Source organism: Lutra lutra, chromosome 8 (genome assembly GCF_902655055.1).
Source record: "Lutra lutra chromosome 8, mLutLut1.2, whole genome shotgun sequence".
NCBI classification, from domain to species: domain Eukaryota; kingdom Metazoa; phylum Chordata; class Mammalia; order Carnivora; family Mustelidae; genus Lutra; species Lutra lutra.
In genome coordinates this window covers 96,356,586-96,372,460 of record NC_062285.1, presented here as the reverse complement: position 1 = coordinate 96,372,460, position 15,875 = coordinate 96,356,586, and the positions used below count along the sequence as shown (strand labels likewise).

The following is a 15,875-nucleotide window of genomic DNA, read 5'->3' as shown; positions in this document are numbered from 1 at the left end:
TGAGATTGAAGGTGTGGTGTCAGATCTTTGACTCATCTGCAGGGAAGGAGGAAGGAACTCATCAGCCTTACCACAGCCTTGCCCAAGGAGCTGTTGTTCCAGCTTATACATGAGGACGCTCGGGCAAGCTCTCTCAGGCTCTGCCTTAGCTCCGGGGGTGATTGTAGGGATACGCAGAGCCCTGTGGAGTCTGGGAAATGAGCAGCTGATTCATGCCTCTGCATACCAGAGCTTCAAAGATCATACAGTACAAACAAGCCTCGTGGAAAACTGGAACCTGCTTCATCATTAAGCAGCTGCGCTCTGGTGACCAGACCACCGAGGCAGAGTCTGGAACCCTCAGCAGAGAGAGCCTGACAGGGAGACTAGCCCTCGAGTTGGGGCTCCTGTCCCAGCTCCACTAGTCCTCTCCAGCTGGCACCTGGATCCTGTTCCTGGTGTGAACCATGGCAACACAACATTGAGAGGACTGCCTGGGAACATTTCCCCCAGGGTGACACTGGCTCTGGCCCACCTAGTACTTCCGGGGAGATAAAGGCAGCCTGGCACCATCAGAAGAATACAGATTCTCAAATCAGACAGCTGGGTGCAGACCTTGGGTCTGCCGCTCAAATCGGTTTCTGCAGCACTGAGTGTCGGGTTGCGCCCGTCCCGTGGAGGTGTTGTGCAGGTCACGTACAGATGTGCGGAGGCTGGGGTCTGGGGCAGAGGACCTGTACTTTGTGAATGATAAGGTTTGGTGGCGTAGATTTGAGAAACTGGAAAGATAGGGAAGTGGGAAAAAAGTGTTTTGATTTCATCGCCCTATCAGTCGAACACTTCTCACTCCAAGTGTGTCACTGTGGACCCCTGAAGACCCATCTGTTGATTTCAGGCTTTATGTGCCGTGGGGCGGTCTCCTTGCGTGGTACTCTTTAAATGAACAGTCTGTTTTTACATGGTTATAATTAATATAATTTTGTCTTCTGGTTTTGAAATTCTGTAATTTCAAAATTACAAATTCTGTAATTTCAGAATTACAAAATTCTGTAACGCTGGAGTTCACATGAAACTAGTTTTGGACATCTAACAAAAGAGCAGTGGTTGAACCAGTGGTAATATATTCAAATAGTAAAAAAATAAGCATCCGTTTAAAAAGATATAAAGGTATATTTGTTAGTATAGACACGTACTCATGATTATATGTAAAATGAGACGATTTTACTTAAAAACCAAGGGCTTCCCAGATCTATCTAGACGTTCACCGCCTCAGCCAGCTTTCAAAGTTTAATGTGCCTCAGAATCACCAAGGCTGCCTGTTAAATGCAGTTTTGAACTTCACCCCTAGAGTTCGATTTAGCAGCTGGGGCTCAGGGGTTGGCATTTTTCCAAGGATCCAGGTGATTCTGATGTGGGCACGACACTCCTCCCATTCCTACCTGTTGAAGCTTTACTTAGTTTTCTGCATTTTGCCGTCAGCTTTTTCCTGAATTCCTAAAGTATTTCCTGACATGTTTTGCCTGCTTTCTTGTGTTTGGATTTTTGTGAATCCTTCTAAATTTTGTAAAGCTTTTCCTGATCTTCTGAGCAAACCCAGTTGGGCACCTGTGTCACGTTCCTGGGATTTGTGGCAAAGTCCAAGTTCCTGAACATAATATAGATACTAAAATATTTGGAATCCAGGTTTCATTTCCTTTGTAGTGAAGAGAAAGAGGCCAAGCATTTCAGAACTGTTCAGCACCTGCTGTTAGCGGGGAATGGAGCGGCTGGTGGCTCAGTGGGTTGAGCCTCTGCCTTCGGCTCAGGTCATGGTCTCAGGGTTCTAGGATCAAGGCCCAGACTCTTTGCTCAGCAGAGAGCCTGCTTCCCCCCTCCCTCTGCCTGCTTCGTGGTCTCTCTCTCTCTATCAAATAAATACATAAAAATCTTTAAAAAGGGAGGGGGGGAATAAGGGTAGCCTTTCCAACCTTGATAGGAAAAAAAAATCTTGTTTAAATACCCTGACCTTGGCAATCATACTGTGGAAAGTAAACTTTGTCCTTTGTGCATTTACTTTGGTCTAAGCCAGAGATGGCCAGTGTTTGTTGGAAAGGGAGGTTAAAACCCTTCAAGAAGCTTGTCATTCCAGAAGTATTACGTGAATATCTTCTAGGATTTTTGGTTGGTTTTCATTCTCAAAGTTCATGCCATTGAGGTATTTCAAGGTAAATTTTCTCATCTTGCAGTTCCTTTAGGGGCCATTCATGGTAAAATTGAGTCTGAGTTGCACATAAAGTGCCTCTTTACTTAGGTTTTATTGGTCTCCCTCTTTCCTTAAGCCAATTAGGATTGGATCTCCATGTCAGGTTTTGTTGTCTTAGGTCCTAGCCTTGTGTACAGGCCAGCTGTTGCAAATCTGTTGTTATACAGTTACAACAATTGTTAAGTATTATGTTCAGATGATATTGAATTTCCCCCCTTGCCTGTGAGGGGACTAAATCATATTCTGTACACATCTGTGATTATTTTAGCCTTAAAAGCATTAATAGCTACAAAAAAAGCATTCTGCAGAAGGAAACCTAAAGAGCCAGTTTTTTTAGCTTGTTCAGAGAAAGTTCTTCCTTGGGGCACCAGGGTGGTTCCGTTGGTTAAGCTTCTGACTCCTGATCTCAGCTCAGGTCATGTCTCAGGGTTGTGAGTTCAAGCCCCGCGGTTTTTGGTGGTGGTGGTGGCGGTGCTTTTTCTTTTAAGATTTTATTTATTTATTTTACAGAGACACAGCAAGAGAGGGAACACAGCAGGGGGAGTGGGAGAGGGAGAAGCAGGCTTCCTGCTGAGCAGTGAGCCTGACGTGGGGCTAAATCCCAGGACCCTGGGATCATGACCTGAGCCGAAGGCAGATGCTTAAGCCACTGAGCCACGCAAGTGCCCCTGTTGTTGTTTTTTAAAGTAGGCTCCACACCCAGCCTTAAAAAAAAAAAAAAAAAAAAAAAAACTTTGCTCACATGAAAATGTTAACTTCGTAGAATTGAAATTCCAGATGACCTGAGAAATCCTACTGGGGAACAGAAGGTTCTGGATAATGAAATGGTTCTGATGGGAAATCACGGGATGGATTATACTTGTCCACATGGCAGACTTAGAATCATTCTTCCAAACTCTGTTCAGAAGTCATCTGTAAAGCTCTTCATGATCTCCCTGCTTGGAAAGAATGAACCATTTCTTTTATTCTGCATGCACAACAGTACCTTATATACACTTCTGTGGCCGTGTATGTCACCGTCTAGTGCAATTATATGTTTGCACATTGCTGTTCTCACTAGATCAGAAGCTCCCTGGGTGTGGAGAGTATAACCTATACCTGTGCCGTCTGATCACATGTCTCAGTGGCTGGAAGGAGTCGTACTAACTGGGTGAACATATGAGTGAATGAAGACTCTGCTCTAGTCTGGTCAGATAAATGGCATTTTGTGGGTGTTTCTGAGACATCCTGCGTTTACAAAATTTAAAGCAGCACCCTCTCATGAAACATGTACCCAAAATACTGTTACAATAAATGGAGAATGAATGGTGAAAAAGGCTGAGTATCTGTTTCTTCCTGGATTTCTCATGGCAACTGAGAGTTCCTCAGCCTGTGGGACCCCTGATTTAAGGGACTGGATCTGAAATTCCAGGGAGACCTGCTCCCCATTAGCCCATCAGCTGCTGTGATATTCCCACCTCCAGGCTCTTGAATTCCACAGAACGCTTGCTATCACAGGTATTTGAATGTATATGCGTGTGATAGATTTTGGACATATTCCTCAATTTCTAATTTTAAATTCTTTGTATTAAGAAAGGCTGATGAGGGGCGCCTGGGTGGCTCAGTGGGTTAAGCCACTGCCTTCGGCTCAGGTCATGATCTCAGGGTCCTGGGATCGAGCCCCACATCGGGCTCTCTCCTCAGCAGGGAGCCTGCTCCCCCCTCTCTACCTGCCTCTCTGCCTACTTGTGATCTCTGTCTGTCAAATTAAAAAAAAAAAAAAAGTCTGATGACTAAAAGAGTCGATGTTAGAACTGAAAGGGACCTCTTCATTTTACTAATTAGGAATCCACTGCTCCTGAGAGACGGGCCGTTTTCTTTAGTGGAAGGAGCCCCCAAATTGAAGTCAAATAGGTCATGTCTTGCCTTTGGGGCTCAGATCACAGCCTCTTACTGGCTGTGTGATCACAAGCAGCTTGCTTAAGTGTTTGGAAGATCAGTTTTCTCATTTGTAAGGTTTGGTTGAAAATCCGTCTCTGTGGGTCATGACCAGGGATTACTGAGATAACGTGAACCCAAGTACCGACCGTAATGTCTACACAGAGCGAATCCTCGGTGATCTTTGGTCCCTGCCCTTCCTTGCCCGTATCATGCTCCTCGCAGCAGGATTAGGACTTAGAAGTATTCCTTGAGGCATCCTTAGCATGGATTCTGGTTGCGGTTTTCTTGACAGGACTCGCGCACATCAGGGACACTCAAGGAGCCATGTCATACTGGTGTTTGACACCAGACTCCAGATTTGTTACTTTAAAAACCATCTCCCTTCTGAGTTCCGTGTTTTATTCCTTGTTGCTTCTTCACTTTCTTTGAACTGAGAATTACGGCACCCTCCCGGTCAACCATCAGCTATAACTTAAGTATGTTTAATGGGGTGAATGAGCAAGGTCATTCCTATAAAGCACTAGGAACTCAGAGCCAGGTATACACGTGTTTTGGAAAAAGCAGACCCATGTGGCCTAATCAGTCTTCAATTTTTAAAAGTTACATTCTGAAATAATAAGTGAAATATCTGTGCTAAATCAGAGGGGTTGGGGCTGGAAGTGAACTAAGCATTTTGAGCGCGAGGGGTTAGTCTCACGCGCTTCGGGCTTCTAGAGACGCGGGTGAGGTGGGAGAAGCAGCAGTTTGTGCTCTCTGCTCGTTCTCCCAGAGTTCGTCTGTCATTTGCAAACACAACTTACTTTGCTACGTCTTTCTTCCCTGTAAAGGCAGAAACCTGTGGGTTCTTGTCGTGGGGCGCTTCCCAAAGGAGCACAGAATTGGGATTCCAGAGTTCAAATACGTGGCCAACATGCACGGAGACGAGGTATGTGTGCGGCTCGAATATCTGAAATGTCACCAAGGACACGTCCCCTCCAGTCTCTCACACTCCATATAAATGCTTAAGGAAGGAAGCAGTATAAATCGTTCTAAAAATCTGGAAAGGTCTTCCTGTGAGGACTTCTGGGAGAATTTAAGGAATCAGGCCTGGCAGCCACCACAGCCAGTGCCCCCAAAGGGTCACCGGAGCTACTCTAGCCTTGCACAGCCAGCTGAGGCCCCGAAACCCGTCCCAAGTTGACAGTCCCCCCGCTCCCGATGGGCACCAAGGTGACCCGGCTAAGGAGCTCTGTTATATTTGAACTCAAAACAGTCAGAAGACCCCAGAGAGCTGTCCGAATTCCTCATAGCTGGCTTTTTGAAAGCTTTTGTCACCTTCTCATAATCTTCTACTCCGTGTTTTCAATATTGAAGTTGGAGCAATCAAACTTAGGTTCTCTTACTCAACAAACGCTCTTTAATTTTATAATAATGTCTCGCCTCTTTTCCAACTTCTCAGAGATAATCTCTCATTTTGTTTCATTTTGTTTGATGTCATGTTATTTATTTTGTTGTGCACATTACCCCCTTAACCCCTCCTGCTTGGCAGTCATTCCTATCAGGCCTTTGAGGGCGCATCTCCTGCTCTTACCGCGCTCCCTTGGAGGATTCCGGGAATGTGACAGCTGTGGTATTTTCTGTTCCCAGAACCTTATGGGCCTGGGCAGTCAAGTGGAAGGGAAAGATAGTTCTCAGTCATCACAGTCGAGAAAATGCCCATGGCAATGTGTATAGTGCCCTCTAAAACATGCTTACCTTCAAGGAATGTTGACGTAAAGGCGTAGCGCCCTAGGTACAACCCTTTGACTTGTGAGGACACTGGGGAGTTGGCAAAGGCGGTGGCAGGCTCTCTCCGGTGCTGGCCTTCCTGTCCTGGCTTCGGCCTCCCCAAACCCAGGCTCTGTGCGAGCAGGATCCTCCTCTCAAGACACACGCTGCCCGGCCTGTCCTGCCAGCAGGGGCTGCTCCTCGCAGCAGAAGGAAGATGCAGACGCTCGCTTCTAAGGAAGGTGTAGGCTGGGGGGCCTGATTTATGAGTGGAGGGAGGGTCAGTCCCCACATGACTTTCCTGAGTGAGGCTGGGCTGTGCCTGTCAGACTCGAGTATGCCTGGTGTTGTGGTAAGACAGCTGTTGGCCACGGAAGGCAGCCCGGACGTGCCCCTCACTGTGTTATCTGTGGATCCAGGCCTGCAGAGTCCAGCTTCAGTATGAGGCCAAGAGCACGCGTTAAGTGCAGGAGTGTATTTGTTGAGTGCCTGGCACTTCAATGTGTTCCAGTGTGCTGCTCACAAATAATCCTCCAAGCTGAAACTTTGAAGGACAAGCCAGAGTCCTTTCCCTCACTCACCTCCGAGCTGGCTTCTTCCTAACATGCGCCTTCCCAGACTTCTGGCCTCTTGCTGTCCAGGTAGTTAAGGCATCCCCATCAAATTGGGGCTGTCGTTCACCCTGAGTCTTTGAGGAATGCTTAGGACTGAGGTCAAGAAGGGGAAAAGTCGGGGCGCCTGGGTGGCTCAGTGGGTTAAAGCCTCTGCCTTCGGCTCAGGTCATGATCTCAGGGTCCTGGGATCGAGCCCCACATCGGGCTCTCTGCTCAGCAGGGAGCCTGCTTCCTCCTCTCTCTCTGCCTGCCTCTCTGCCTACTTGTAATCTCTGTCTGTCAAATTAATAAACAAAATCTTAAAAAAAATTTTTTTTAATTAAAAAAAAAAAAAAAAAAAGAAGGGGAAAAGTCCCGGTGTGCCTTGGGGCAGGGACCTGAGACCCTGTGATCCCCCGTGTGTCCCAGCTGGTGGCAGTGTCTGGGCTCATGGGCCACTGAGGAACTTATCCGGAACGTGAGATCTTATACCTTCTGCCTTCCTGGTGCCGCGAGGAGCTGGGGACAGTGATGGCTTCACACAGATGAGTCTGTTGGAGTAGAGGGTCCGACTACCTAGCCACCTTCTGCTCTCAGATCTTTTGGAATCGAAAAAGCATTTTTGAGAACTCACTATAAAAAGCTATACAGCTAACATTTTATTAGAGTACTGGTTTTCACCTTAGTTAGATGGATACATTGCTATTCTGCCGCAGATTTTGGGTGCTGACCTCAGGACGTATGGATCTTCTAGGAGTCTGTGGGCCTCCTGTGGGGAATCCCCCAGGTGACATATATGCACAGAGTGTGGCCTGGTAGACAGAAGTGATCACACGCTTTTAAAAATGTTTCCCCTCATACCTGGACCCCACCCCACATAGGAGTGTGTTTCCCACACTTAGCACACAGCTAGATGGCAGTGAGCATCGGCCGCATTAGGAAGACCCTGTTCTGCTGATCCTACCTGCTATTTAACCCCATGGCTTTTTACCTTTTGTTCTTATACCTTGTTTCAGAATCCGGTCTTTTTTAAATTAAAAATGATCTGTTGTTATTATAAAATCAATCATGAGCATCTCAGAAAAAACAAATCACCACCACCACCACCACCACCACACAACATTGTATATTGACCTTCCAAAAATAAGTAGCTAATTTCTTACTATTTCTCCTTCTAGATGTTTTTGTGTGCATGTGTGTACATCTATTAAATGAGCTATGCTGATTTGCTATTTGTAACATTTAATTAAGTTAATACTAGCTACCCTTTCAATAAGAATTTATCCTGTCTTTACATTTCTACCCCACTTTATGGATTCTCCGATGTCCCCCAGATTGTCTACATCAGGATCCAGTCCAGGACCACGCATCACACGTGGTCCATTTGCCTGGATCTTTTACTCTAGCATTTGAGGATCTTTTCATGACTCTAGACTTCATAGAAACCTAATCAGTTGTCTGTCCTGCAGAATGTCCCACATTCTGGATTTTTTGCTTCCTTCCATATGGTATCATTGAACTTGTGCCTCTAGTCCCTGTTTCCTTCAAAATGGAAGAGAAATGTAAAGGTTTGCTGTATTTAGGTGAAACATTTTTTTGGCTAATAAACCCTTAGGAATCGTGAAGATGGATTAATTGCTAAGGGTTGCAAAAAAGCAAACTTCAGATAGCAAAGTCAACTTAAAATGGCCCCTTTGCAGGCAAGTATTGTTATAAAAGAAGTGATGTTACCCCTCCTCTTGTACAATATTTTTCTTGTCTCCCATCACCCTGTCTTTGGCTCACATCCTTCCAACGACACCAGCTCACCGTGCCTCGTTGGTCAGACTGGCAAGTTACCTTCTCCACCGTGCTTTCCAAGCTCATGATAACATGAGCCAACATTAATGAGCGTGGGCTACACTAAGTGCTTGGTGGGGGATGTGCTTAGTGGTAGGCTGTCTGAGTCCGAGCCCAAGCACTGGGCCTCACCCAGCTATGGGTCTGCCTCCTTGACACTCCCTGCTGCCTTCTAAGTGTTCTGTTTGCACTCTTTATATTTTAACATGTACATCTATGATCTATTTGAATGGACACATAACAGTGCCCCTCGATGAGAAGAGTTGGTGTCATTCAACATGTAAGAGTGACAAGCTCTTACGTAATGCTGGATAGAAATCCTAGTCCCTCTCCGTCCCTTTCTTTTTTGTACTCCCTGCCTCCCCCTCCTTGATAGCTGTGGAGTCAGGCAGGGTAGCTAACAGCACCCTTTGACAAACCTTTGCCACCTGGTGTTCATGCTCTTTTCAGAACAACGTGAGAGAAGTGTTTCTGAGTTTCTATCTTTCTCATTTTCCTAAGACTAGCAGGTGTTTTTCTCATTTATCTGAGCCCTTTGCGCGCGCACACAGGGACACGTTGCCTTGTAGAAGCCCTGATCCTAGTTTTGACTTGTGCAGGCTCCTAGTTGGCTGCATAGACATAGCTGAAATCTAGTGAGGGTTTCTGTTTGGAAGGGGTGATGCTAGCACACGCTGAATGAGGCTCCCTACCATCCCCTCCCCGCACCAATCCTGACACTGTTTGAGAATGGGGTCTTTGTCTCCCTTGCCCTCCTTCTGCTCCTGGCTGGCTTTGTCGTAAGCTATAACCAGTCATCTACCAGGCCCTGAAACTGGAACATCTAATACCTTCAGCCTCGATGTGGGCAGGGGAGAAGCCTGGGAAAATCCGCTCCTTTTTCCTTCCTCAAGGCCTCCTCACACTGTCTGTGCCTGTCTCCTACCCCATGGTTTTTAAACTTTGTAGAAAAAGAAAATCTTGGCTAATCTCTAGGTTACTAAGACATCTCTAATTGCTCTGTAATGGAAATACTGAAGTGAGGCATGACTGAGTGCTGAGAAAGTTGACTGCCTGTAGTTTCAGCTAATCTAGTACTAGGCAAAGTAGAGGTCACAGGCTGGGTTCACAAAGTTCCCCTGACCTCAGGGCCGAGGTCTTAAGTAGTATGGGGAGTAGGTTTTCAATATGTGCTTGTTATGCTTAACTGAATTGCCAATTTGGATTCTTTTTTTTCCCCCCAAGCTCCAATTTCTCAAACATCATTAAATTACTTTTATTATGATGGGTTATTCGGGTTGACTTTTTTTTTTTTTTTAAGATTTTACTTATTTGTTTGTCAGAGAGAGAGAGATCGCGTGTGAGAGAGAGCATGTGCAAGCAGGGAGAGTAGCAGGCAGAGGGAGAAGCAGGCTCCCTCTGAGCAAGGAACCCGAAGTGGGACTTGATGCCAGGACCCTAGGATCATGACCTGAGCTGAAGGCAGACGCTTAACCCACTGAGCCACCCAGGTGTCCCTAGGGTAGACTTTTGAAGTATCCACATCACACTTAGAATTTCAGATTTGTGTGGCATTAATGTATAGTTCATTGTGTTCTAAATATATAAATTGAAAGCAAAAACATTCCCTGGATAATAGTGACCATATTTTTCAACCTGAAAATAAAGGATAATGGGTAATTATTTTCACACACCTTCTTAGGCATATAAGAGAATTTATGAGATGTAGTTTGTATGCTTAGATGTATTTAGAGGGTATTTTAATGGTTTATATGAACACTAAGACATAGTATCTGAATTTTGCCTGTGTTGGAAAATCTGAGATGTGTAGTCAACATTCAGTACAGGTTCCAAATGTACTAAAAAACAAAACAAAAAAAAAAAATTAAAGCTTGTCCTTCCAGATGCCATTTGCCAAGTTCTTTTTCCTACCATTATACAAGATGATAGCAAAATGTCCTCAGTCATGCAGTGTGGCTTTAAAGCATTATTTTTTTCCTTTTGGAGGTAGAATTAATCTTTATTTCAGAAGAGGTATCTGATTCTTTTTAAACATGTATTATTTCTCCTGTAATTGTGCTTTTTCTCTTCATCTTCATGCTTTCTCTTCATCTCCACTTTTGGTAAAGGCTGGGCTAGGGTGACCAGATATCCCGCGTCCTTGGCCCTGGAAAAACAGTTCAATGTTGAAAATGGTTCAAAGGAAATAACTTGATCATTTGTACATCTGACCTCATTAAGCAGCTTAAGTCCTCTTGTTTTCAGAAATTTCTTCCTTTTTTTTTTAAAGTTTTTTTGTTTTTTTAAATTTTATTTATTTATTTGACAGAGATCACAAGTAGGCAGAGAGGGAGGCAGAGAGAGATAGGAGGAAGCAGGCTTTCCACTGAGCAGAGAACCTGATGCAGGGCTCGATCCCATGACTCTGGGATCAGGACCTGAGCTGAAATCAGAGGCTTTAACCCACTGAGCCACCCAGGTGCCCGTTTTTTTTAAGATTTTATTTATTTATTTGACAGAGAGAGATCACAAGCAGGCAGAGAAGCAAGCAGAGAGAGAGAGGAGGAAGAAGGCTCCCTGCTGAGCAGAGAGCCCGATGTGGGGCTCAATACCAGGACCCTGAGACCATGACCTGAGCCAAAGGCAGAGACTTAACCTACTGAGCCACCCAGGTGCCCCAAATTTCTTCCTTAGAATAGTCTTTTTTTTTTTTTTTAAGATTTTATTTATTTATTTGACAGAGAGAGATCACAAGCAGGCAGAGAAGCAAGCAGAGAGAGAGAGGAGGAAGAAGGCTTCCCGCTGAGCAGAGAATCCGATGTGGGACTCGATCCCAGGACCCTGAGATCATGACCTGAGCCGAAGGCAGTGGCTTAACCCACTGAGCCACCCAGGCGCCCCTTCCTTAGAATAGTCTTGACCTTGTGACGGATTTGTCAGCAGTAATCAGCAATCATTTATTGAGTACATTATATCCCTAGAGCAGGGCAAGATACCAGCTCTACAGAGAAAGCCTATTAGGATCCCTGCCCTCTAGGCTTAGAAGATGGAGTGGGGGTTGGGGTGGTCAGTCAAGGTCAGTCAGGGTTAGTCAGGCCATTATAGTTTTTGTGGGTGGTATTAGGAGAAACACAAGCGTGCAGAGTTCTGGGGCCACATGTGCAGATCATGAATCCAGACTTTGGGAACCCAGGGAAAAGTCTGCTAGATAATGTAATATTTAGGCTGATATTTGAAGAAGGATTTAACGAGGCAATCAGACGTATGAATTAAATCAATAACCATTTGGGGAGTCCCAGAGCTCATAGGCTTTTTTTTTCACTGAGAGGCTGCATTATAGTGTAGCATTTTTAGAAACAGATTCCATCATTGGAATAGCTGGCTTTTTTTTCTCTCTCTCAAAGTTACCTAGATTGTAGACTCTTCAAAAAATTTTTTTCATGTTAAAAAACATTCTTCGAAGAGCTAGAACACTCATTTTTATCTCTTTAGCAAATTCCGCCTTGAATATAAACTCAAACTGATGGAGAATTTATTTTCTGCTTTCTGGGTTTTGCCATTTTAACTGGCAGAATTTAACTGGAGCCTTTCAGTGAAAGGCTCCCAAAACTGGTGCGTTCATCCAGCCTTTCAGTCTCTTCATGAGGGATTCTCATATAAAGTCTACACCCTCACAGAGAGGAAGTGAGTGTGCTAAATGGAAAGCTGATTAAGCTATTGGGATTGGTTTGACCATGTTCTTTTTTTAAAATCTGGACTCTCTAAGGTTTCAGATTCAAAGACTTAATTTTAAAGAAGGGAGGTTTATGCATAAAACATGAATGAGTGCTTGAAACATTTATATTAAGGTTGGGAAGAATTAATTTGAATAATATTTGGCATAAATCTGCTGTTAGGAAGGCAGCAAAATATAGCCCAACAGAAAGAGAGGGCTTTAACTCCCTGAAATTTTAGCTGTTTAACCTCAGCATTTTTTAAGTTACTGGGCTCTTTATTGGTTCTTTACCGTATTTCCAAGGTTTTTTTTTTTTTTACTTACCCTTTGTAGTTAAGGACTTAATGATTTGTTTTGGAATGTGGAGACAAAACAGAATATACCTAAGCTTTACATTTGTTTACTTGAAAGAACCATGATTTTAATTGGTTTTGTAAAAATAATAAAGGTTTTCTTTAAAAAGTGATGCCAGAAAAGTAAAAGGAGTAAAAATCATTCAGAATACTATCACTCAGAAATAACCATCATTAATATTTGCCAGACATCATTCTAGAAATCTGTGGATTTTCTGTAGTAAGAGAATGAGAAGGATTAAAAGGATATAAAATAAAATGGGTGTCATATTCTATGTTACCCTTTAAATAAGTATGAGATTTCATTTTACTTAGGATAAAACCGAAGTGAAACTCAAGTAACCAATGAACTTGATAAATATTTTCTCAAAATAAGGAATTATCAGAAGATTCTTCCAAAGTCAAGAAAAAAATGAGGGAAAATTTGGAAATTGTAATCATTGAAAATACATAGTTTTTAGCTGTTAATAGAATCTTCTACTTCTAAGCCCTTGATAGGAACACTGATCTCCCTGAGCCCCTGCCCTCTGTTAATGATAAACATTAACTTTTCCATTCTGCTCTGGGCCTCAGTCTAGTTCTGTGGCCTACCCGTAGCTCCTCAACTCCTCTTTGTTCTCATTTGCTTTGAGTCGGGCGAATGTCTTGGCCAGCTCCCGTCTTGAGTTGGGGCGCGCTTGCGATTGTTCAGTTGAGAAAGTTGAGGGAAAGTCACATCTTGAGCCACATGGGGACTCTGACATGGCTCCTCTGTCCTCGCCTGGGCACTCAGATGGGCCTCAGGTTCGTCCTGATTCATCCCTCTAACTGAACCGACCATCTGACAGGCACGACTGACGTTTAGAAATTTCAGTAGCTACAAGTGACTCCTGGTCACGGCCTCCTCCCTTTCTCTAACCTTCTCCTCCTCACCCACCCCTGAGCAGAACGCTCCTTAAATCGCCACACTTTCCACATGTACACCAACTTTTCACAGGGAAACCCGCTTTTCACAGACGAGACTCACCAAGGCCCTTCCACTGGCCAGCACGTAGCTCATGAGGTTGCTTCCAGGGTGCTTGAGCTCCTAAAACAGACAACTGGAAACCTAGTGTGTGGCTTACTTGACTTCTTTGGTTATTAGTTTGTAAGGACTTTTTCAAGCTGACAGTTTTTTGTAGGTTTGTTTGTTTGTTTGTTTTTCAAGATTTTATTTATTTGAGAGACAGAGTAAGCAAGGGCAGAGGCAGAAGGGAGAAGCATTTGTAAGACTGATCACAGGATTGTGACCTGAGTTGAAGGTAGACGCTTAACCCACTGAGCCACCTGGGTGCCCTATAAGCTGACAATTTTGACTATAAAAACAAAAATCAAGGTAGTAGAAGAAGATAGAAATAAGTAGGAAAAAAGTGAAGTCAGAATTGAATATATTTCCACTCTGAAATTGATGGCTACCTGTGAATATGTAATTTACATCTTCCAAATCTCCTGAGTCCCGATTTCAAGTATTCCATGTTCATTAGGATAACAAAGTCATAAAATGTGGTTTCTCTCCTTGTCAGTGGGGGGACTAGAGGGAGGAATGACCGTTCGAGGATTGCTCATCCATTGCACCACAGTGAGTTCTTACGGTTGGAGTTGTAACTGGAAACTCCTGTCCTGCTCATTGCCTCCATGAGTGCTTCTAGAACCAGCCCCTAATCACCACGGCCCCACATTTCCCAGGGACTAACCCTCAGCAGTAGCTGATCCTAGGTAAGAAGCCAGCATTCCTTTCTCAGAAACATATTCCTTGAGCCCAGGATTATAGAGACATGTTGATCGAGTCTAGTCAAATCTTTCTATTTGATGTGAGGCTGATGTGAGGATGACTTTTTAAAATAATAATAAAATAGTCCTCACCATTGGGAATTATAAAACGAGATCTCCTGTAGGTCTCTAGTTTCCCAGTCACTGGTGCTACATAAGATAACCAGGTGGATATGACCGTTCTTATTTTCATAGTCCTGCTTTTTTTTTAAAGATGTTATTTATTTATTTGACAGAGATCACAAGTAGGCAGAGAGAGAGGAAGGGAAGCAGGCCCCCTGCTGAGCAGAGAGTCCTATGCGATGCGGGGATGCAGGGCTCGATCTCAGGACCCTGGTATAATGACCTGAGCGGAAGGCAGAGGCTTTAACCCACTGAACCCCCCGGGTGCCCCTCATAGTCCTGCTTTTTAACAGTGTACTTCAGAAACCTATCTAGCAAAATGGTAATGACACAAAGGTTTTTCATTTCTTCTGTAAGCAAAAATGAGTCAGTTTAAAGAAAATATAAACGAAGCAGTAGTATAGAAGATACGGCAAAAAAAAATTATGAGGATGATGTGCAAATGACTCTAGTTTCGGTAACACAAGAACGTGGCCATCAGAAATATGCAGATACGTTGAACATTGCACAAGTGTTCAAGAGTGGAGTTTGGAAATAGGGGGATATTAAAGTCTGAAACCTATTTAAGTTATGCTTGTTACAAACCTGAATTCTTCCCTATTAAAAATCTACATTTGTCTACTGTGTCTGATGCAGTGGTTGTCACCCTGCCGTTGGCCGGGACACACACTGCGGCGTGTGTCTGCACCGCCCTCCTGAATGCCGCCTCAGCCCTTCCACTCCAGGAAGTGTTTTGGAAGGAAACAAATTGGAAACGTAATAAGCGTAAACTTTATCCCACCTAATCCATTTTGTAAAAAGTAAATTCTTTACAGACAGGTACGTTTTTAAAAAAAAAAAATTTTTTTTAATTTTTGCTTAACAGTTTTCAGCACCCTGTGACTAATAGCCGCTTGCAGAGACACCACGTGGTATCACATTTGGTTTCAAACACCAAACTGTAGTAGAATCCCTCATTGGGGAACTTGGGCTTTAGGGACTATTTTCCTCTGACCTAATACTATCCCATTTTGTCTTCAACACATACAGACTGTGGGGCGGGAGCTGCTACTCCATTTAATTGAACATCTTGTAACCAACGACGGAAAAGACTTGGAAATCACAAATTTAATCAACAGCACCCGGATACACTTCATGCCTTCCATGAACCCAGATGGCTTTGAAGCGGTCATAAAGCCCGACTGTTTTTACAGTAATGGAAGGTAAGGATGGGCTGGTCTATTTAGAACAACAAGGCCCCCGCCAGACAGCACCCCATGGCCTCAATAGTGAACCAGCTTGGCCTGGGTCGTGTCCTTGCCATGCTGAAAATGCTTCAGGCTGCCACTGCTTTGAAGATGAAAAGTAAAATCCCCAAGAAGACGGTATACTCCTGGGTCCACCCTGCTGCTCGCCCTCGCTCACCACTCTCCAGCCGCTTGGAGTCTCCTTCATCTCCTGGGCCGACCTGTTTCTTTCTCGTCTCAGGCGCTAGGCAGACCTCATTTCCCACTCCTCACGCCTCTCACTGCTAAACAGTGTTTGCTCAAAGACTCCCTCCCTGACCTGTCCTATATTGGGCCCTTGGTTCATAGCACCTGCCACTTCATCCCCGTAGC

The 15,875-nt window shown here is 44.3% G+C and overlaps 1 protein-coding gene across 1 annotated transcript in view; it reads left to right on the top strand.

Moving 5' to 3' along the window:
* Positions 1–15,875, top strand: part of CPM (carboxypeptidase M) — a 73,364-nt gene that overhangs the window by 40,358 nt on the left and 17,131 nt on the right. The window contains exons 3-4 of the mRNA XM_047742779.1: positions 4,969–5,066; positions 15,307–15,479. Of these exons, the coding sequence (XP_047598735.1) occupies positions 4,969–5,066; positions 15,307–15,479 (271 nt within the window). The remainder of the gene's footprint in view (positions 1–4,968; positions 5,067–15,306; positions 15,480–15,875) is intronic.